General features: G+C 40.2%; 1 protein-coding gene across 3 annotated transcripts in view; it reads right to left on the bottom strand.

Annotated features, from left to right (window-relative positions):
• specc1 (sperm antigen with calponin homology and coiled-coil domains 1) overlaps nucleotides 1–23725 on the bottom strand; it is an 89003-nt gene continuing 65278 nt past the window's right edge. For all 3 annotated transcript variants that reach the window (XM_044141341.1, XM_044141342.1, XM_044141343.1), the window contains 3 exons: nucleotides 12814–12930; nucleotides 7392–7451; nucleotides 1–967 (listed from right to left, as the gene is read on the bottom strand). In XM_044141341.1, the coding sequence (XP_043997276.1) occupies nucleotides 878–967; nucleotides 7392–7451; nucleotides 12814–12930 (267 nt within the window). In that variant the 3' untranslated portion in view covers nucleotides 1–877. The remainder of the gene's footprint in view (nucleotides 968–7391; nucleotides 7452–12813; nucleotides 12931–23725) is intronic.

Genomic DNA, 23725 nt, shown 5'->3' with positions numbered 1-23725 from the left:
TAAATTCAAGATAATTCTTTATTAACCTAAAATTACCATGGAGACATATCCATCACCAGAGAACATCTTCTGTTTCTCTCCATTGTGTCACTTGTCAATAAGCAACTTTTGTAAATAAATAAATACAACTTTATATAAAAAAAGAAAACCGGCGTCTGCAAATTGAAGCGTGTCAAAAGCTGGATCGTCCGTATTTCAACGTGGCATGCAGCCTAATACAGATGCTTCACTTGGTTTTTTTTTAATTTTTTTTATGGGAAACGTGGAAAACCTGTGCAGTGCGACGGCAGCAGTTAGTTATTCCTTAACTTCAGGGACTGATCTAATCATAGAGGTGAATGTGTTGCCATTATCATATCGCTACAGAAGCTCCTCGGTGTGGTGGATGGTCCCGCCGGAGTTGTGTTGTGGTAACAAAAAGAGAACAAAGCGGAGTCTGTCGGGAGCATTTGATTTGTAAACGGAGCAGAGTGGTTTTAACACTGCCTTTTAAAAACGTGTCAGCAGCATGGAGGGGATGATGGAAGACATCAACAACAGTTTTTTTTTTCCCTAAACTGTAAAATAAAAATAAAAAAATCTCAGCTGTGCCGTAAAACTGCTACAAGACGTCAGAGTGACTCTGGATCAGTATTAGTTCATCTGTGAATGTAGTGCTCAGCCGACACTTCTTGTGAGAAATCCATTTTGGCGGCTGCAGCGCCTCTCCTTTTTTTGGTCGCACTTCTGACTGTAGAGGTCAGAAACTTCTTGGGTTTCTGATGAGCGCCGGTCAGCCGGTGCCCTTCAGCCGGTCTGGAAGGAGAGCGTCCCACATGGAGACGGGACAGAAGAGTCGCCCCGTCCGCCTGGTCGTCCCGTCCGCCTCCCTGATGCATCAGGTCTCAAAGTATTTGTAGATCTGGGAGACGTACTGCATGACGCTCTGCCAGTCGGGCCTGTCGGTCTTCATCAACTCCTCAATGTCCTGTTTGGAACGGAAACAGCGGAAGTGACATGGGATTAAGATGATGTTGACGGTAAAGGGAATACGACGGAGTGTTAGGGCCTCACTGAGAACATTAAGAAATTAATTATGAAGTGATATTACAAGAATAAAGTCATAAAATTCTGACTTTATTCTCGTAATGCGGCAATATTACTACTTTCTTCTCATTGTGATTTCATTCGTGTGTTTTGATTTTATTCTCATGACTTTTTCTTGTAATTTTATTTATGATTCTTTTTTCTTAATATTGCCATAACACATTATCAGATGGCAAAACCTGGTTTGGAAAGTGAAGGAAATGTCAACATTTAAAAACACTTCTTTAGGACACCAGTCACATGAAGTGTGATTTATATCACTAGGCAGCAGATTGTAACTGCATTTAGTCAGATTTTCACGTGTTTATATTTATTGCTGCTTTCATTGAATGAACAGCGAAAAAACAAATATTTAAGCTGACATTCCTGACAGTATGGACAGTTTTGGGGGTTTCAAACATTAATTGGAATTTCTAATGACAACGATAAATCAAAATTTAATTTATTACGATAAATGATAAACAATACGATGAATGCCCATCTCTAGTATGATGGACATTCATCACAGCAGATGAATATCCATCATTCATCTACTATTGGACGGATTGGGAAGACAAGTCCCCCAATCCGTCCACCCATCTTTTCATTCTCATTTATTCCCCATCAGTAAGGACAGACAAAAATTTAAAAATAAACATGATTTGTAATAAACTTCTTTAGTTATGATTCTGGCTGGAGGATAAGTTTTCACTGGATCGTCAGTCTGAAGTCGGTTCCAAAGAAGATTTTAAAACCAGTGTGAGAGTTTGAAAGCCAATAAGGAGAACTTATGCAGTTTTCAAACATTTATTTGTTTTTCATACCGGATATTTGATTAGTTACTGCATGCAATCATTGCTGGACACTTCTCAAGAATGTTAAAGAGGATATTAGACTCAGGAGCACCGCGGCTCGTTTTCCCAAAATTCAACAAAAGTCAAACTGAACACAAGCACAGACAGAAAACACTTATTTAAAATCACTGGTAGATACACTTAAATGAAATGAGCAGGTTTGTTGTTCTCTTCCATTCCTCTAAAATATTTGATGTGTTGTCATGAAACATTTCACTGAATGGAGCACAAGGAGAAAAATATTTTTAGACTCTTTCTATTTTTACATTTCTTACGTGTTTAAAAAAAAAACACTTCCAAGAGGCCATTTATCACTAAAAACAAACTGGGAGTTTTCCAACGATGCCTTAATAAATCCGTTGAATGAGCAGAGTATGCAGTGGAAACCCAGAGGCTTATATCCTAATAGCATCTCAACAGTTTAAAATGGTGATGGCAGCATCATGCTGAGGGAATTATTCAGGACAGACGGAAAGAAGGAGAGGGAAAAACATTTCTAGATGCTTCCTGCATTTTTGTAATCCTGGAATGGAGAATAAACGGTGACACTGAAAAGAGACTGGTGACTCAACGCTACATTTCCAGGTTTAATAAGCTGTGACTGCAGGTGAAGGGATCGCAGTACAACAAAAACAATGAACTGAACACACACACACACACACACACACACACACACACACACACAGGCAAAGGCTTTTGGGAAATTATGCAGAAAACCGTAAATTAGTTCAACAAAGTTTGGATTTGGACGCAGCAGAACGTCTCTGGAGGGACCTGAAAATGATGGAGTCCAAACCTGCTGAACTTCAACATGTCTACCGAGAAATTAAAAGAACCCATCTTCTGCAGAAAACGCTCGTAAAGCTCGCAGGAGTGTTCCCCCGAATTCCTCCGACTCAGAAAGTTGATTTGTTAAATGTTTTATCTTTTTTTTATGCCAACATGGGTTGAATCTGAAAAACCAAAAAAAGAAAGATTTCTCTGCTGACTCATGTTTCTGTAACTGCCTCTGTGAGATCGCCACCTAAAAAACAAAACCTGAGGAATTCATTTCTGGGATGTGCTCAAAGTAAGAAAGCAGGAAAAACAATGGGGTTCAAAGTTCACCAGCAGAGAGAAAGAGAGTCAGGATGGGAGGGAGACAGAGGGTCTATGTTGTGGACATGGGAACAATTCAGTCAAATCCGACCACAAACGCGAAATAGAGAATTATGAGAAACCAAAGCATGATCTTTGATCTAAATGCAGTTATTGGGGTAAGACAAACTTCCAGATTTGGAGTTTTAAAAGCCACATCAGGACAAAAGATTTCCGCTGGGAGTTTTAGGGTCGACGTCTGATGCTGATCTCAACATACTTACTATTATCATTTTTATTTTTTTTTTCCATTTCTTGCAGGTACTATTTTGGTCCGTTAATGAAGCAGGCAAGCATGTTCCAAACACAGAATTTCCACAAACAAAGCAATTACTTTAAATTTAGATTTTTTTTTTTCTAATAATGATTGTCCTGGACTGGAATGTTAAACTTTAATGAGTCTCTACTCACTGTGTGTGTGGGCGTGTGTGTTGCTGATGCAGGGATGAAAAAACATGCAAAGTAGAGTGCTTGCAAACAAAGGCTGTGGGAGTGTGATGGAGTTTTTGCTTTTATTGGTGTGTTGCTCATTTCATAGAACAGGAAACAGTCACATCCAACCTCAGCTCTCAGACTGTTTGCCTGCTCATGTTGGCGAGCTCTGAAAGAGCAGAAAATATTTACTTGTACATACAAGTGCAAAATTAGGTTCAAATTGTGTTTTTATTGCAGGTGGCATTTCACTAACTTGGCTATCGAGTTGATTTCTTCCACTAAAGCTTGTTATTATGGAGCTGAAACCGGGAAACTATTGAACACATCACCAGTTTTCTCTGTGAAATTTCTAAAGGTCAAAGGTCATCAAATTCTCACCAGTCCAGTTCAAATGTACAAAGAATCCAAACCACTGATAACTTGGAATGACCACGCAAGACTCCACTGTTGAAGAAAAATCACGTTTAAGAGGAAACTTGCTGGGAAACATTTGGACAATAAAGTCTAAACTATAAAAAAAATAAACTCTTTAGAGGCCTTAAAACTCACCTTGTTCGGCTGTCAAAGAAACTGTCTGGCACCGGAATAAACCAGCCTATCAACAGGCTTTTTTTTTGTCCACAATTGTCCACAATTTTGGAGGTGTGGACAATTCGGCTCTGGTGGACGATAAAGGACGAACAGACAAATCTGCTGTCGCCATGACAATGAAGATTAAACACGTTGAATGTTTTAGCAAGGCAGCGATTCCAAACCAATAAAACTCTGAAATGGTTTCACAGAAAGAAAAAAAAAAAAAAAAAAAGCTGGTACAACGATCCAGTCAATCACTGGATCTAAATTCTACAGAACATGGAACTAAAGGTCAGAGTTCACAGAAGGAACCCACAGAACTTTGAGAGTTTGAAGACATATTGTGTGAAAAATGGCTTCTTTTTTCTCTGAAGATTACTATTAATATATATTTTTAAAAATAAAGTAATAAGTAACTTTGACATCTTTGGACAGCGTCCAGTGAAAATGAAACGCCAATTACAAATTTAGAAATACATTTATTCAGAGGATTGGTGATGTGTTGCCTACCTCTTTTGGCTGATTTGTGCCAAAATCTAAAACCACATTAATGAAACATTAACCTGATTCTCCAAAGTCAAGAACAGTTTGTTGGGTTTCTGAGGACATTGAACAGCAGGACCTTCCAAGCCGGACATCAGCGAGCATGTTTTCAGTTACGAAGGATTATGGAGTTCTGCTTTTGGGTTGTTTAAACACGGATGCTAATCTTTAGATGCCGCCACACATTCTCTGTTGGATTCAGGTTCCAGAACTTTAATGTTATTTCCAGTCAGAAGAGGAATATTGGAAAAATTTGGTCACAACTGTAGGTGATGACATTATGAGTCACGTCCAGACGCCAGACCCGCCTCACACGCTCCAGACCCGCCCCCACACGCCCGACACGCCCAGATCTGGCCCCGTCACCAGTCACGCCCAGACCTGCCCCGGCCACGCCCAGACCCGCCCCTGCCTCGTCCAGACCCTGCCAGACCCGGCCCCTCCACGTCCAGACCTGCCCTCACACGTCCGGACACGTCCAGATCTGGCCCCCGTCACCAGTCACGTCCAGACCCGGCCCCCGTCACGTCCAGACCCGGCCCCCGTCACGTCCAGACCCGGCCCCTGTCACGTCCGGACACGTCCAGATCTGGCCCCCGTCACCAGTCACGTCCAGACCCGGCCCCCGTCACGTCCAGACCCGGCCCCCGTCTCGTCCAGACCCTGCCAGACCCGGCCCCCGTCACGTCCAGACCCGGCCCCCGTCACGTCCGGACACGTCCAGATCTGGCCCCCGTCACCAGTCACGTCCAGACCCGGCCCCCGACACGTCCAGACCCGGCCCCCGACACGTCCAGACCCAGCCCCCGACACGTCCAGACCCAGCCCCCGTCACATCCAGACCCGGCCCCTGTCACATCCAGACCCGGCCCCTGTCACGTCCGGACACGTCCAGATCTGGCCCCCGTCACGTCCAGATCTGGCCCCCGTCACCCGTCACGTCTAGACCCGGCCCCTGTCAGATTCCAATCCAGCCCCCGTCACGTCCAGACACGTCCAGACCCGGCCCCTGTCACGTCTAGACCCGGCCCCTGTCAGATTCCAATCCAGCCCCTGTCACGTCCAGACCCGGCTCCTGTCAGATTCCAATCCAGCCCCCGTCACGTCCAGATCCGGCCCCCATCGAAAGTCCAACAGGAACATCAATTATCTTGTGATTGGCAGCTCATTCCAATACACACGTTAGCGGTTTAGTGTTGTCATTTACTGCTGATAAGAGTCCTGCCTGATCCAATCACAAGAAGAATGTAGGAAGCTGTAAACGTGACCCGGACGGATCAACGAAGCAATCAAATCCATCTTCTCAAGTGCAGTTCTGATTGTTTTAGATCTTGAATGAGAGATTATTAATCCACATTCCTTAAGTAAAGCTAGCAAAAAAAACTTAGCATTTAACGTCGTTAGTAAGGTAAAAGCCCACATTTTGTTACCATTTCCAATTCTAAGCCTTAATGACGCTCAGAAAACCAAGTCAAATTGAAAACTTTTCATTTCCTCCTGACAGAATGAAGCCTGCTTGGTACCCAACAAATCTGTAAAAATTACAATTCATTCACAAATTTCACACCTGTCTTTTATTTTTTTAAACAAAGCTACTGATAAGCGCTGCACCAAAGTCACACGTTTTTGTTCCTCGTAGCTCTTGGAGTCATATTGACTCAGATGACATCTGGAGGTGATTGAGTGATGCTTAAATAAGTTTGGACTGTCAATAATGCAAATGTAATTTCAGAAGTTCATCACTGGATCTGAGAACAAAGTGGATGTTTGGCCATGACCCAGTGTTCACTCAATGTCTTTTCAATAATTACTCCCTGAAGAGGAAAGACCAGCAGTAAATTTAAACATAATTCTCAGTTTTAAAATAAGAGTTAAAAACTGGAATTAGCACATTTTGCTACTTGTTTACAGTAAGATGTTTTTATTCTGCGCTCTTTTTATGAGTTATAAAAAGCATCCATGATGCTGAGTCGATTAAAAGTATGTTAAGCATGAAGGGAATAATGGCGCACAAGAAGAATCTGAAACTTTTATGTCCGCAGGTTGATACTGAGCAACAGTTAACATAAACAAACAGGTTTTCAGTTTTACAGTAACATCCATGACTGAGCCGTGTTCTGCAGAAATGTTGGTTCAAGCTCACTGTGGAGTAAACTTGAACCTGACTTTGCTTACACAAAACACACTAGGAGCCCTCTTCAAGTGTAAACAGAGTAGCGTAGTTGACTATTACTCATGCATTTACAAATTGCAAGAGTTTTTTTTTTTTTTCCCCCCTTCAGGGGGTCTTTTGTGGGCTCTAGTGTCCCTTATATGACAGTAGGCTGACAGGAAAGGGGGAAGGTGAGGGGGGAAGACATGCGACAAATGTCAGTCAGGTCCGGGAATCAAACCCGCGACGGTCGCGTCGAGGACTCAAGGCCTCCAAATGTGGGTTGCGCTGTCCCCTACGCCACCACAGCACGCCCCAAATTGCAAGGGTTATTCAATGAGTTATTTTTCTCATTACAACCGAGGCAACAGAAATATGGATTTAAGATCGGCAGAAAGTAATGGAAAATCTTCACAAGTTTGGGGAAAAACGTCCTTTGGGTAAATTAAAGTTGTACAGCTTATTGCTATAAAAATCTAAGAAAATCGAAGTGTAGTATTTCCAATTTGTAAAGAATCTAAGAGTGTGTGTGTGTGTGTGTGTGTGTGTGCGTGTGTGTGTGTGTGTGTGTGTGTGTGTGTGTGTGTGTGTGTGTGTGTGTGTGTGTGTGTGTGTGCTGCAGCTCCGCTCACCAGAGATGTTTTGATGCCAATGCTCTCGGCAGCCTGGAAGGCCAGAGTCAGATTCCGGACCTGAACCAAAAGAAACAAACCATGGGGTTTTTAGAAGACATGAAAATCAGACACGGAGGTTCGCTCAGCAACAATAATAAGCTCCCAGATACACCAATAAACAGAGCAATCTGCCATCAGACAGGCTTAAAACCAGCATAAGGCTCTACTTGTTTTTGTGACCATCTCGGTGCGTAACATTTTCCTGCGTGTTTCTGACATAAGTAATAAAACTAATGTGCAAATGTCATCATTTACTTGATCTTATATAAATGAGGTTGGTGAAGGTTTAAGTTTTAGATACAAAATCCCCTAAAAGCTCTAAATGTATGAATTATAAATACATGTAAAATCCACCTTTCCATTGCTTTTCAATGCAGGAAATTGATTTTAAAATACACGTCACCTCCAGCCCTGGGAAAAAAGCACCTCTAAAAAGAAGCAATATAAATGGGCGATGATGTGTAGCATGTAACTGCAACGTCTGAGACAAAATGTTCTTTATAGACAAAACTTTCCTATGCAGGAAAAGTGGGTTAGATTCACAGAAGTGGAGGCAGAGAGCCGTTTCAGTTTCAACTGAAACGCTTTTGACCCGGGACGATGAAACGTTTTGAAATGAAATCAATGCTAATGGTCAACAACACAGTTTATGACGTGGCAGTGACAGATAACTCAAACAGTGAGTTAGCAGTCAGACCACAAAGAAGGTGTTGTTTGTGAACATAAAGTCTTCTAGCTAAGAAAACACCTTGTTTCACCATGTTTTATAAATCATAAGCTGAAGCAAACAAACGACGAACAATTTTCCTTTTTGTACTCCCAAACACAACAACAAACATTTTTCTCCTCAGTGTTTGGACCAAATGAGCAGGTTGTGATATTTTCACTTCCCTTCAACAGATTTGTAGCACTAACTTAAAGCACCTTTTTATGGGAAAATGAGATGTTTTTGTGACCGATTAAGGTTTATTTGTTTCTGATAGGACTAGAAAAAGAGAGAAAAAAAACAAAACAATGCATAAATTTTGGAAAAAAGAATTCAAACATGACAAAAAGGACAGGCTAAAAATTATTTATAGACTTCTCAATAAAAAAATATCTTTATTGGCAGCACACCAATCAAACCCATTCTTAAAACTACTGACAATTACATTGTTACTACTTCTGGTCAGACAAAATAAGCTGATAAGATCAAAAGATTACTTTCAACTTAAATTCATCAAACGTAGAAATATTTTTGCCTTTATTGCAACCGTCAGTGGATATTTAGAGTTCGAGATGTGTAACTGTGTCCTTGGAATGACCTTAAGGAAGCTGCATTACAATTACACAGTCAAAAACTCGAAAATAAAACAGATTTATTCTGTGGTGAAAAGAGTAAGACTTTGAGGTGCTTCTTTATTGCTACTGTGCTTTACACAATAAGAGTGTGTCGCTAGTTTAAAAACCGCTATTTCAGTGACAGTTATGAGAAAATGTTAGTTGGAAATGAAAAAATGTCAGAAATGTTGATGAAATGTTAAGTTTTTGTTAGTTACTTTTATATTATTCACCACTGTGATGAAATAAATGCAGATCTGACTTGTTAAAGAACATTTAAATCTCCATGTAGGTTCCCTGTCTGTTAGGTCTCCAAGCTGGTGATCTCAGACAACTTTCCTCAGGGCTTCCTACATGTATAATTAGAAAAAAATCTCTATATAAATAGTCAAAAAGCCCCCCCAAAAAACAACAAAACAACAACAACAAAGTTTTAAGTAAGTACTGTTATGGTTCCTTCACCATCTCCTTGATTTTCCAGTTATGTTATCCCAGAAACCTTTTTACCTAAAATTTAAGCAGACCTATCGTGTTATCTTCTTAAAAGTATCTATGACAAAAGGTGAAGGAGGCTAGTAATGGGATTATTGGGAGGACAGATTGCACCGGGAGCAGGCTGGCTGTTTGGGCCTCAGGGAAAGTCACTCAGAAGGAGTTATTAAAGGCAACACACATCTATTGAATTATTCAGAGATGAGCCATGCAGCGTCTCCGTCATCAGCTCCATGTTACACATTCACGCCGACACGGCCGTACGCACCCACCTTCACACGACCAATTTATCAGGTAGAACATGTCAGGTCTGGTCGAAGACGTTTATTTATTGGCGCCATGTGAGAGCAAAGTGACGGAGCCGCCAGGGAGGCAGCATATTGTCTGCAAGCGTCACTGTAGACCAGCTGCTTGTCTGCATTACAGAGCTGTCAGCATCACTGCATCGCTTAAAGCTTGACTACACAAACATTCATAATTCATCATCATGCTTTCTTTGAACGCAGAACGGCCAATATAACAGACCCAAGAAATGGATGCAACTCCATTAGACAAGTCCGTGACGACATCAAACGCAAATCAAAAATTTAGTTTCCCTCTTGGCTCGTAATGTGGAGTGCATAAGCTGACGATTCTCACTTTAGTCACGCTCACACATAAATCAAAAATCAAATCAAATTGTATTTGTAGAGCATATTTCAGCAGCAAGGCATTTCAAAGTGCTTTATATCATATCAAACACAGAAACACAATGCAACATAGAATCAACTATCAACCACTACGATGGAAGATTAGGGCCATACTGAGAAAAAATACAAATAAAAAAAACAAAGTATGAGAATAAAGTCATAGTATTGTGAGAATAAAGTCGATATTTTGAGAATAGTCAGTGTTAAAAGGTTAAAGTCATAATATTTTGATAATAAAACCATTATAATATGAAAGTGAAAACATATTTAATGATCATAATGCTGACTTTATTTTTGTGATGTTTTGACTTTATTCTCATCTAAGTTTATTTTCATACTTTTATTTTCTCCCATTGCTCCATCATATTCCACATGTCACTCCATGAATATTGTTTTCAGCCAGTTCATTTCTTTGCAAGCTAAAGAGCCCCAACATGCACTTTTTTCTTTTTGCACATTTTCTCAGATGCAAAATTATCCAGTAAAAAACAGGGTGGAGAAAGAGAAGTCCAAAACAACAGAAGCAGATTAGATCATTAAAAATGCTAACTTTTTTTTAATGGAATCTGAAGATGCTCTAAAAAGGAAATGACTTTCTAAATGAATCATGCAGTCAGAAAGTGTGGGGTGCAACGTTCAGTACATATAAGACACTCTGGTGTCCTGATGCAAACTGACAAGGAGCTGCTCACGCTGCAGAAGCTGCTGTGACTCACGGAAGTATCTCAGCATCTTAGTTGGAGGTGCGAGTGATTTGTGTGGACAGAGGGTCAACACGTGCAAAATGCCACACTTGTCAACCTGTGCGACACATGCCTTAGTTAAAAATAATGCCGCAAGGCGCATCATAACAACAAACTCCTTTTACCGACATGTTTCCCAATTCTCCAATTCGTGAAAGTTCACTGTCTGGGTTGTAATTCAAACCGTAAAACCGCATCTTGTCCAACAGCCCAATGGGGACAGGATGAGGTGAAGACGGGGCTGGATGCATTCAGCACACCTTTCAATAAAGGCATTGATTTCCAATCACTGAAGTTTGATGAGCCGAGTCCCTGATTGCACGCTGATGAAACACTGACCCACTTATTGAGGAGGTCAGAGCGGCCATGAAAGCCTGATTCCACCAAAACCTTAGATGCTGCTTATAAAATGAAAGGAAAAGGACAAAGTGCACAGATTCTGTAACGGTTTGTCCTCTAAGTTTTTAATGCAGTGCTGTGCTAAAATATTCACACCCCATTTTTGTTGTTACTTTCCATGTTCCAACCACACACAGTCTATTTCATTTGGATTTATTTGGTATTAATTTAGACTGAACATTTTACTTAAAGAAGTGGCTAGTGTTCCCATGGTAACTCCAGAGGAGCTGCAGACATCAGCAGCTAATGTTGTTTTTGACACGGCAGCCATTAATAATGAAACCCTGCAACATGGCCTTTATCACAGAGATGTAAAAAGAAAATCTAAATAAGTTTGCAGTTCGCCACAGGCCAGGTTTTTAGACACAGCAAAGATGCAGAAGAAGTTGCTCTGATTGAATCAGACCGAAACTGAATTTCCTGGCCTACGTACGAACCACAACGTGGTGCAAATCACTGCCACCGCAGCAAAAGGAGGTTCTAGAAATTACAGACTCACACTTTACAGACTTCTATTTTTTTGACTTCCACTTCATAACTATGTACAACTGTATGTTGATCACCCACATAAAACCCAGAAAAGTGTTAAAGTTTGTGGTTGTAACGTGACGAAAATATAAAAACGTCCATAAATGATAAACGGTCAACATTCCCATTGTGTAATTAGGATGTTGAATCAAGATATTCTCTTAAATATGCAGCAGGTAACTTCAATAAAAACATATTTTTCAAACATTTGTTAATAGCATCACCATATTAAGACAGAAAAATAATCTGAGAAAAAATTGAGCTCTTCTACCTTTCTCATGCGGTCCCACTGCTATCTGCAGAAATACACTTCTCCCGGTCTTAGCACAGTCAATCATCCTCATGTACGGACTGCTCACACCCCATTCTTACTGTCAGCTAGGCTACAGTGGAGCCTGCTGTGAATGTTCAGGCTAGTTAGCATGAATAAACAGAATAAACAGTTTTCCTGTAATGGTAAGAAAACTGTCAATCTTCAGCAACGTATACACAAACATGATTGACAGCGCTAAGACCCTCCTCCTGGCTCTGATTGGTTGTGTCTGACCAGGGGAGATGTGTTTCTTTATAAAGGTGTAGTTCCTTTGAATCAAGACAAAACCCCACCTGCTTAGAGTTACTTTTGATACGTTATAAATTGCTATAAAACATTTTGTTGTATAACGATGAAACTTGACTGTGTGTTCTTTGACTTTGTATTTTTTTGTGTGCTTTTATGATCTCGAGCATTTTGAACTGTCACGTTGCTGAGATATAAAATCGGTTGATTGATTCTGCAGATGGCAGTAGGACCACAAGAAGATGGGAGAGGGGCTCAGGTTTTTTCACAGACCATCAGTCTCACATTATACTGTCAGAACACAGTGAATTTTGACAAATATATTAAAAAACAAAAAAACTACAAGGTGCAGCTTTAATTTTGAAACGTGTGCAGACGACAGGCTTACTCCTCTACTGTATAACTGATTCTGAAATGAGGAGGCCAACCTGCTGTTGCTCTTAAACTTGAATGTTTTCCCATACAGAGTTTCAACTGTTCAGTCAGTGGCCTCCTTTATTGCCTTTTTTTATTATTGTTTTTTACTTCTCTGTTCTCTAAATAGTATTACTTTTTGACCCGTCTGACCCGCAGGCAGGGCAGCGTTCCTTTATTTTTTGGAAGCAGGGGGTATTTTTCACAGTGTGGGCTGCTGTCCAGGCTTCCTGTACCTTATCTTGACTGATGAGCTCCTGGTAAGGGATGTGAGCAGGCAGGTACGTGTGCAGCAGGGCACAGAAAGCCAGGCCGTCGCTCCAGCTGCTGCTGAAGTTGGTCACATCGATATTCTGTTGACAGAGAAAAGTATTTATTTATTATTCATCATTAATTCCCAGCAGGAGAAGAGGAGAAAGCCACAAGATCACAGGATGAAGACACAGGCAGTAATTATGGTGACCTTAAAGCATCCATAACTTGGGCGAGCGAGCGAGCGAGCGATATGAACAGCCCATGAGAAAGCCATTAAGTCAAAGAACCACAGAAAACAACATGACAATTAAAATCTAATGCTGTTATGTCTCTCTCTGGGTTTTCCAGACTCCATTTAAGGCTGCTAGTGTTTCCATCAGCAGCGGGTAAGAGGATCTTTGTAGATTTGCTGTCGATGAGGTCTCTGATCTGCCCTCTGGGTGAGGAACGTGCACAGCGGCACGTCCAGCTCCTTCTGCTTTTGTTTGTGGGATTCGCACAGAAATGTCACCTCGCACACGACGCATTCAGTGTATTCTGGGCCTGAAAAGTCTTGAGGAGTCAGAAGGAAAGACTTCCTGCGGGCCATTGTTTGGAGGTTGCACACTCCCCGTTGGATAGATAAGTTATTTACGGGGTCTTCCTGTTTCATCCCTCTCATGAGCTTTTGGGAACCAGCCTCCCAGCTGAGGAGGGTCTCCTCCGTACATTTCACAAAACACTTCATCCCAAATATAACATCTATGGTTTATGGTGTCCACATGTCACACTTGGCACAAAAGAAAACCTACAAGTGCAGAAATGTCAAACGTGAAAGAAAAAAGTCAGAAAAAGAGTGTTGCACATGCAAGAAACAAAAAAAACGATCTCAAATCTACTGAATCTGCTTTGGGTATGTGCGGCCCAACCCAACCTGGGCGCCAAGATTTGTTTCCCCCAGAAGAAACAAGAGCCTTGTTTTCACAACTCCAATAACGAACGAAACAATAAGGTTGGACTTGCTGTACCAGAAAATATGTTTTTGCAGCACAATAAATATCTCAGAGTCCATCTGTTGCATCTTGCACACAGAGAATTAACTCCAGAGAGATGCTAACGACGTGCCGCGCTGCCTCGTGTTTGTTTACCGTCGCTTAAGGCCAGTGGTCTTCAACCCTGGCCCTGCGGACAGGAGCGCTGCGGATTTTCATTCTGCAAATCTAATCAGTGACTGATCCATATATGCGACGCCAGGTGAATGCAATTAACTGCCTGACAGGATGGAAAAACAGCACAACCCTGAGACCTGAGGACAAAAATGTTAAATCACCCGGCCACCGCAATAACAAATATCCCTTGAGCTCCGAGGAATTGCACACAAACGGGGGCATTTCTGGCTGCCTTAATTTGTCTGGATGCCTGTTAGCGTAGTCATTAAACCAGACACACTCTCAAGGTGAGGAGGGAAATTCAGTGAAAGGAAGTGAAACGTTTAATAGTACTGATGATGTGATTACCGCAGGTCGCTGATGTGTAAATACATCTTTGGCTAAATTTAGAAAATTAGCAAAGCAACTTTCACAGGTAAGAAACAGTTCACAAACATAGAGAATAAAAGTTTGAAAATGACTTAATAAAAATATAAAAAGTTCTAGAAAACTAAAAACTAGCCTTAGTACGCTCTTGTATCGTTTTTTGGATTTCTACTGCAAGCACCTAAAAAAAACCCCATCCAGCTGTTGTTTTTGGTATTATGTTAATATTTTTTGGTGTCTGGTTTCAAAAACCTCCTGACTGCTAAGGCCTACTGTGCTGTTACCTAGCAACCCAAGCGGAGCTCCAGAATGTTTGGTCAGCAGGTTTTACCGCTGGCTGTTCAATCGCTGCTGGGAAAAACCAAGTGTTTTGTTCTTGACTTACCGTCCAGAAACTATTTGCTGCATTCATGTTGGCTGTGCAGGAGGAAGTACTAATACTTTTCAAAGATATACGGTTGCATAATTGCACATGTTTGCAGCCATTTTCACGTGAGAGTGTAAACGTCGAGTCAGGGGGCGTGGCCAGTAGCAAATTATTTGGATTGAAAGTAACAAGAGGCCCTTAAACATCTCATCCTGAAAGGAGTTTAAACCAGGCAGAACTGACCAGACTAGAGTCCGATCATCTACGAGTAATTATATTTTATAAAGGCCACAGACCTATTCTAACATGTTCAAGAAAACATAAAAACAGAGGGTGAAGTGGAACTCCGTAGCTTTAGCAATTCAATGACATTTGAAGGAGCTTTACTATGCAGAGCCCAGAAGGTTTAATTTGGAATTTCAATATGAACTCTGAAAAGAAGAAGAACGAGTGCAAAGACATGAAAACAGGAGCGATGTGAGCTCTTCTGTTAGGAGCTTCTGCTGCAGCGTTTGGACCAGCTGAGCGGGTCAGTAACTTTTCTGGCTGATGCATCTGAAAAGTCGTTTACAGTAGTCAACAGGAAATAAAAGCGTAAATAAATATCTGTCTCAAGTTCCTGCTTTGACACCAACCTTCTTAGTTTAACATTTTCAGTTCCTATAAATGGAAGCACTGGTTTTTGACCGTGAAATCTTTTAAAGCGCACGCGTCAAACTTAGGGCACAGGGGCCAAATCATGCCCGCCGTGGCTTTTCATGTGGTTCTCTAGACTCCAGATGCATAAATGGAACCTACAAGATAACAATTGTTTGTTTATATTTTATTAATCTAATCAAAGCAGCTTTTATCTGCTGCAAAATTACACCAATCAGTCCCTCAAGTTTTTTGTGATTCTGCAATCGCTGAGATTTACACAAAGTCAACAGATGCCTCCACATTTTTTTTATGCTAATGCAGAACTGAGTTTATTGCAAATTTTCCTCAAAAATTGTCAAAAATGCTGGCTTTAAGTGCCAGATGTTAATATTTCTTATTTCTTCTAAGTAAAGTTGCCTCAGCCTTACTTCATGTCAAGCTGTAATTTGTGATCGACACAGAGTGTAACAAAAAGTCATTATTACCGTCGAACATAAGCTCAAATATAGCAAAATTTCCGTGCAAATATTTCGGAAATAGCTACACAAATCAGAGACCTCCCACAAAATCCCGGTGGGTCCGACCAGTTTGAAAACATGTTCAGTGTTATCCGGTGCATCTATTAATCCAAACTCGCAGCTCAAATGTAACGTTCTGCGCCAAATTAGCTGGTGCTAATTCCCCCAATGATTAACAGATTAACAGTAGTAATATCAGTATGTGGGTGTTACCATGGTGACATCAGCATCACCACATTATGGACTGTCCTTTCGCTTCTATAACTTACAGCATGTGTTGGAAATGTGCTCAGTGAGTTCAGGTCCTCAGCTGAAGGACAGACCTGGGCAGTGATGTCACATTCCTCTCCCTCTCACAGCTGGTTCAGCAGCACTGAGCGTGGGTGAAGCATGCATAAACTCTCTCTCACACACACACACACACACACACACACACACGCCCACACACACACACACACACCTCACACTGGGGGAAATAGCAGGGGGTTAGTCACACTCCAAGCCCAAAGCGGACAGAAATAGTCTCCGGATCGGGGGGCTGCTGAGGACAATTTGTGTGAGACAGTCTTTCCAGGTGTCAGCAGGTCTGGCGAGAGCCAATCGTAATCGTAGGTATGTTTGAATTCGGGGAAGGGGCGGCTGTTGGAGTCGACATGGGGAGAGAGACGTGAATGCTAAAACAGCAGAGGACAACAACAGGTCTCTGGGAGTGGAATCAGAAAAGCAAACACAGCATCAAGCGACAGGAAGCGTCTCGCCCGGCACAATAAACCCAAAGCCGATGCTTTCAGGGAGAGGGAGAGAGAGAGAGAGAGAGAGAGAGAGAGAGAGAGAGAGGACAGAACATTTTGTTGGACTGATTCAGCATGTCAGCACATGCACAGCTGATCATGAGTTCTACCCAACTTTCTATTTTAAAAAGTTACAGTTCAGTGAAGTAAAAAAAAGCCTTAAGGATTCACAGATTACTTTACTGTTTGATTTTTAAATATTTTGCTTAGTTCATTGCACAATTAAATTACAGATCAAAGGTATTAAGAAATAAAATAATGATTAAAAGTCCAGTGGGTTTAACATAAAACCTCCACTGAAATAGTGTAGAAAAAAATTATATAATCCAACAATGCAATCCTTCATCAGCTGATCATAAATTTATGAAGTACAGTCATATAGAAAAAATAAAAACACATGAGGGTGATGGACCATCATAATGCTCCCAGTGCTGGAGACAGACATGAGTAATCCTGCACAGATTCAGCAGGTATAGAAAATGAATGAGTTTTTCTGCGTTGCCTTGGCTTTAAACAACCCTCTCATTTTGAAAGGTAATGGAGACAAATGCAACGTCTCTGATTCTTCCTAAAAACTGGACTGCTCTCTGCAAAAGCACAAAATCTCACCAGGTATTTTGTCTAGTTTATAGTCCAGTGATTAGTGATTTAAGCAAGATAAAGGAGCTTGATTTAAGTCAATATTATTTAATATTTTTAAGAAAGTACTAGTTCCCCTGAGATTATTTCACATATACGTTTTCCCGGATGTATACGTGAAATAACCTGCCAGTGGAACCAATACGTTTTCATCAATATAATGAATTATTGACTGAAAACAAGCTCCTTCATATTGCAGAAAAGGTTCTTGTAAGTTAGTTTTGTATCATTTCAAGTATTCTAGAAGCTAGACGAAAATACTGTGATTTATTGTTTTATGGCAATGTAGTACAGTGTAATTGTTGGCAGTACGTTAATTCTTCTATTGCCAAACCGAGTCAGCTGACTCCTTTCAATGTGTTGCATCAGCAGCTCCACTTGAAAAATCTCTGTATCTGAGCACAGGCTTCTGTCCAACAGCTTGTTCTTTCACTCCTGATCCAGACCTCCTGACCAAAGGTAAAGCTCTTCACCACTACAGGCTGCAGCCGTGTCCACATTACCGCCAACGAGACATTATTGTCCTGTAATCACTTGCTCCATTCTACTGTGACCAGAGAGGAACAGCTCAGACCTGAGGGGAACAGGTTCCCTTTCTCTGCTTGGGAACTGTGGAGGAAAACCTTAGTATTGACGAGAAGAGCATGTCAAGTCCATTCTCTGCAGCAGAAAAATGAGGCCAGAGTGACGGCACTATTCACTGCAGGCAACCAAGCAAAGCCAAAGGATAAACTTGCTCTGGCTAAAATCACTTCTACTGCAGTGACGTCGTGACAAAAAGGAGTTTGTTCATTCTCAGATTATTTGCCACTCAATTAAAAATGATATTGAGACGAATTAGCTCAAACCTCAACTTACCTTTTGAGAGTATTACCAGAATTTTATTTTCCTATGATGCAGCAAAATAAATAGTATAAAGTCCCAGCAGATACACCACAAAAACACAAAATATTACCAAATAGATTTGGTCTGCTTTATCTTAGTACACTTGGAATGAGACAAAACTAACTTACAAGTAACTTTTCAGCAACATATGGGAGCTTATTTTAAGTCAATAATTTCTTAATATTAATAAAAACAGTACTAGTTTTTCTACTTGTAACACGGCAGAATATCTTATTAGAAGTGAAACAAACCGGCACCGTTTTTGTTTTTGTAGTGCAGCAGCTCACTTTAAACACCTTTCAGGTATTTTTCAGTCTTTATTCCTTGGCTTATTTTTTTTATTAAATGCAGAACAACCTCTGCTTTACAAAGATAGAGACAAGCCCATAGTTTTATACATAAAACTGAAGTAAATTTTAGATTTTCTTCCCATCATTTTCACATTGGATCATTGTAGTTTAACACAGGAAACTAGTTGTGGAGCGATTAGAAGAAGCAACACGTGGTCATATCGAGTGTGGTCTTTATCTACTGAATGCTTTGGATATTTTTAAAATGACATTCATGAATAGGTTGGACCTTCACCACACACACACACACACACACACCCACACCCACACACAGAGGTTTAGTCTCTGCAGCAGCACATAGACGCCACTGGTCTTATGACCAGCCAACTACTGCCGTCATGCTTTAATGCCACTTGACACTCCAATGTCAACAAGTCACTGTTGCAACACTGAACATTTACTCACAGGAGAAGTAAGAAGAAAGAAAATGACTTTGCAACATGCATTCTGTGAAAAAAAAAAAAAAAAAAAAGTTGCATTCTGTGAAAACAACAACAAAAAAACATGTTTTTTTTTTCAGTTTTTTACTCTAATGGTAAATTAAAATAAAAATGCTGTAATATTCTGTGTATTTATTGATAGACTAACTTGTCATCTGGACCGATGCAGAGCATTCACACTGGCCGAAATGTAGGATGAAAACCTGAGCAAAATCTTGTTGTGCTGCAACACAAAATGTGATCAATGTGTACAGTTTTGGTAGTTGGAGCAGAAATCAAAATGAAAGGGCAAACTTCCTCATTTTCTCAGCCAAATAACTCCAAACTTTGAAGGAGTTTCGTGAACATCTTGGATTCCACTGACCTTTCTAAATATTGCTTCGTCTCATCTGGTTAAAAAGAGACAAAGAGAACATTCTAACAAAATGTCAATGTTCTCCAAATGAGGCTTCTCACCATGTCCTTCCTGTGTTACATAAAGTCTATTTAACTCTGGGTTTTAGGTGCATTACATCACCTTTTCACACAACTCTGATGTAAAAAAAACCCCCCAAAAAACAAAACAAAAGGGCTCCTGGTGTTTTCTTGTAGTTCAGACAGTTTCAACGTGACATCATTTGGATTCATGATTGAGATTCTTGGCTCCTTTCTTACAATAAACCTGTTATCTATAGTTTTTGGGGGAGAAACAAAGTTTGACTGTCATGTTTCAAGGAAACGGAATAAAAACAACTAATGAACAGATGAATGTTGAGTAAAGCCGCAGTTTCAACGTCTACTCTTTGAACTTCTATCCTCTTCCTGTCCTCGATGTCTGACCTCCATACCCCTCTCTCCCGGGGGTCCGTTCCGCTTCTTCAATGGCTTTTGTGTGAGCCTGCGTGTGTGTGTGTGTGTGCGTGTGTGTGTATATGTGTGTGTGAGTTTCCCAGATGAGGCCGGATAGGCTCTGCTCTTTCAGGCCCAGCTGAGCTGAATGTTCAGAGGCTTTTCTCATTGTTCCCATCTTGAGCAAACAGCACATTTATTTTTGTTTGGCTTCTATGGTTAATTGAGAAAAAAAAAATGTATAAAGTGTCCGGAGCTGTCCTAAATTAAGACATCAAAGAGTATGATAAATATACAGTGCAAGGCTAGACTGTGTTCCCAACTGGGCAAATGTTCAGGAACATCTAAATGATGACCAAATAAAATGCAAAAATCTTTACAATTACAAGTTAATACCTTGGTTACCGTTTGACCATCCAGATCAAGTTTTTAGCACCGAGAACCCCTTAAACATTCAACACGTCTGTGATAATCAGTTCTGGCTTTAAGAATGTGGCTTAAATGATTAAGTGGATTAATTGTGATGAATCAGTTATTTAAATACTTGTCAACTAATTCAGAAAATTATTGATCAGTAACTGGAATATACAGATTTATAAAAAGGTCATTTGCTAAACCCCCCACCCAAAAAAACCCAATATATTCAGAGCAGTTAAGTAAATTAAGCCAAAACTGTGCAAAAAACACATAAATTTAGTATTTAAGATAAAAAAAAATTACCTTTGTCGGTAAATATGTTTTACTCCAAACTTTTCAAGTGTAATAGTTTTAACTCCACCAGGCTCAGATTTACTAGAGGAATACTAAGTTATTGGATTTTAGGCAATACAATGTTTATTTTCTTATTTTTAAAAAAGAACTGATTTATTTGTTATTCCCATGTTTAATATTTTATTTAAAAAAGTTAAAATGGGAAAAATCTTTATCAATCCATTTTTTTTTTTATCCGATTAATCATCAGAATAATCAATAGCTTAATCGATTATTCTCAGTTTCGTCCACAGACCCTCTAAAAACCAGCAGAAAAGAAAATAGAGAACCCAAGACTCTGGATGAACTACATATCTAATTCAGATCCAGTTTTAACCAAAGCTTGCATGAATTAGAAAAAATGACGACTGACCTTGGGAACCTGAAGTTATTGTTAAAGTCTCGACGGCCACAGAAATAGCCTCGGCGGGCTGCATTTGGATCGCGGGCCGACAGTTTGACAAACTTGATGTAGACAAAATTCAGCCCAAAATCATGGCTATAAATAGACACATCATCAAATGGCTACATGTCTACATGAGCTCTGCTTACAGCTTTCAACAAAAACATCAAAAACATGAGACTATAGAAAACATTTCTAACAACCAAAACAAAACAAATGGCAGTAAACTCTCCAGGTGTGTGCGGTCAATATACATTTTTGTTCAAGAAAAAGAAAGAGGAAGAGTTGAACTTACAAATGACCAAAAATAATGGCCTTGAGAAGTTTTATCATACAATCCTTCAAGGACACATCTTAGAATCTGCCTTAAAATGCAGTGCGACAGTTCTGTGTGTTTCATGCGTTTAGTGCAAAGCTGACGTGCACAGGATCCCTTGTGAATACTAATTTCCTGTGAGAAGTCGTTGGAGTCTCTCCCTCAGGGCAGAGCCAATCAGAGGCTGCGTTTATGGCCCTCGCCAATCGATCTGTGCTTCCCAGAATCCGACAATCGAGGTGACGGAGCCGGTCTGGGCTCACATCTCGCCGTCCCCTAAGAGTTCAGCTCAGAACCTCACCTGCTTCCAGCGTCGTGCTTTTAGGGTGGATGGTGGATAAACATGTTGCTCTGTGAAACACCATGTCCCCCAGGGGTCCAAGATGTCTTCTCCATGGTGATGGCATGCTCTGTAACTGTGGACTCGTCTTTGTACGTGTGCAGGATCTGACTGGCTATGTTTAGCTGTAAGTTATTATGTCGTAATTAATTAGTGATCATACAGAATGCTGAAAAAACAATCCTACTAAAGAGATGTTGTATATTTGTTTAAAATAATTATTATAAAATCAAATCAGTTGAACATAATTTGGGATTTTTTTTAATTATAAAATTAGTTTCAGGCCAATTTTCCAAAGAAAATCAAAAGAAACATGAAAACTAAAAGAAAGATGTTTGCGGCTGGAAACAAAAGTCCAAAGATTACCTAAGCTGATTAAAGGTTTAACTTTATCAAAGTTTCTGGTCTCCCTGGGGTTTATAGAGCAAAGTTGCTTAAGATGATGTTGAGTTACTATATCTAAGGTGAATCTGGGGTTGCAGGTTGGGGAATAGAAGGAATGTTCACCGTGACTGAACAGATAAAACTGATTAAAAAATGTTTCCTATGGTCAGAAATCAGGAGTTTGGTCCAATCTTTGATGGTTGGAATGTTTCCGTCTTTGGATAAACCAATCTGTTCCCTGAGTCATGCTGAGCCCGTGGAAGTGTGAGGAAAAAACAACATGAAGCTTTTTATTAACTAAAAAATTCTAGATGAAAATACGAACCCTTGCAGTTTAATCTGGTTTGACTGGGCTGTCTTTTTTTTCTAAAATTCAGTGTTATAAAATCCTGATTAATTTATCTTCAAAGACACAATAACACATTAACAGCTTCTGATTGCGACACTTTAGGGTAGATATACAGTGAGAATTAACCTAATTCACTCATTTGATGGTTTACTAATTTTATAAGTCAGTCATGAACAACAAAAAAAGGCAAAAAGAAAGCTTTTAGTGTCAAAGTGAAATCTTATTTCCACCAATAAAAATATTTACCAAACATTTTTATTTTTTTATTTTTATCTGGTCAAAAAGGACAAATTTTGCTGATCACGATTGATTTGTTAAAAAAATAAAATAAAATGGGTAAAACATCCACCATAAGAAGCTAAGAGTTTCTCAGTAAGGCATTTTCATGTTGTTACGACTGGCGTCGTCAACTTAATTATGCAAATGTGAGCGTGCAAGTGCCTGTCTCTGATTGGTTCCCAGAAGACGACGGAGGCGTCCAATTGGCGGATATGAAAGCTGCGGACTGGGACTTCCTGCCGTCCGTCCTCAGCCCGTCTCAACCGGCCACACTGTTTGCTAACACCTTGTAACAGTTCTGGAGTTTGTAGGCGTGAGCTGCCGTTTATGTTTGCTGAGTTTTCTCATGTTTTTCTTAGTTAGGGAGGGAAGTTTCTGTCATTTAGTTTATTTACTTTCAATTAGGTAAGTTTCGATTAATATTCAGATAGTTTCCTTTTGTTTGTTGTTTTCGGCATTATAGCTAACTCTGAAGCCATATGCTCCACTTGTAAGATCTCAATCAAAAATACAGCTTTTCAAAAATAAATAACTTAAAATGTTCAACTTCGTGTGTGTTGGCTGCTTGGGATCTGAAGAGGATGATCTGCCCCCCCCCTAGACGGGTCGTAACGATGTTAATGGAAGGAAAAAGCATGTGAAAGGTCAAATTTAAGATGTTCATATGTACAACACAGGCACAACATGTTTCTGTACATTTTTCTCAAACGTTCTCAGCCATCAGAGGCGCCGTCACGTGTAGAAAACATGTGATGATACCAAATCGCAAATCCGTAAACACACCTGAGCCTTTGCACACCGAGAGCAGAGTGACTGACGTTTCCCTTTAATAGATGAGCAATGAGAGCCTAACCTAATATTAAAAAAATAATAAGCAAAGGGTTGTTACAACACATCTAACAGCCCTCTCCTCGTGATGATTACACAAACTCTCCCTCTTATTGATTCCAGAAAAAAAAAAGCAAAGAATGACATCAGGCTTTCTGTCCAGCTACAATCACACAGATTTATTATGCCCTCAGCTACTATAAACCATCAAATAATCTCCCATAATGCTCACAATAGCACCCGGGTGCTGTTTCCCTTTAATTAGGCAGTCGG

The sequence above is a fragment of the Gambusia affinis genome, linkage group LG15, assembly GCF_019740435.1.
Source record: "Gambusia affinis linkage group LG15, SWU_Gaff_1.0, whole genome shotgun sequence".
In the NCBI taxonomy this organism is placed as follows: domain Eukaryota; kingdom Metazoa; phylum Chordata; class Actinopteri; order Cyprinodontiformes; family Poeciliidae; genus Gambusia; species Gambusia affinis.
Note: the sequence above shows the minus strand (reverse complement) of the source record. Positions and strands in the feature narration are given on the sequence as shown.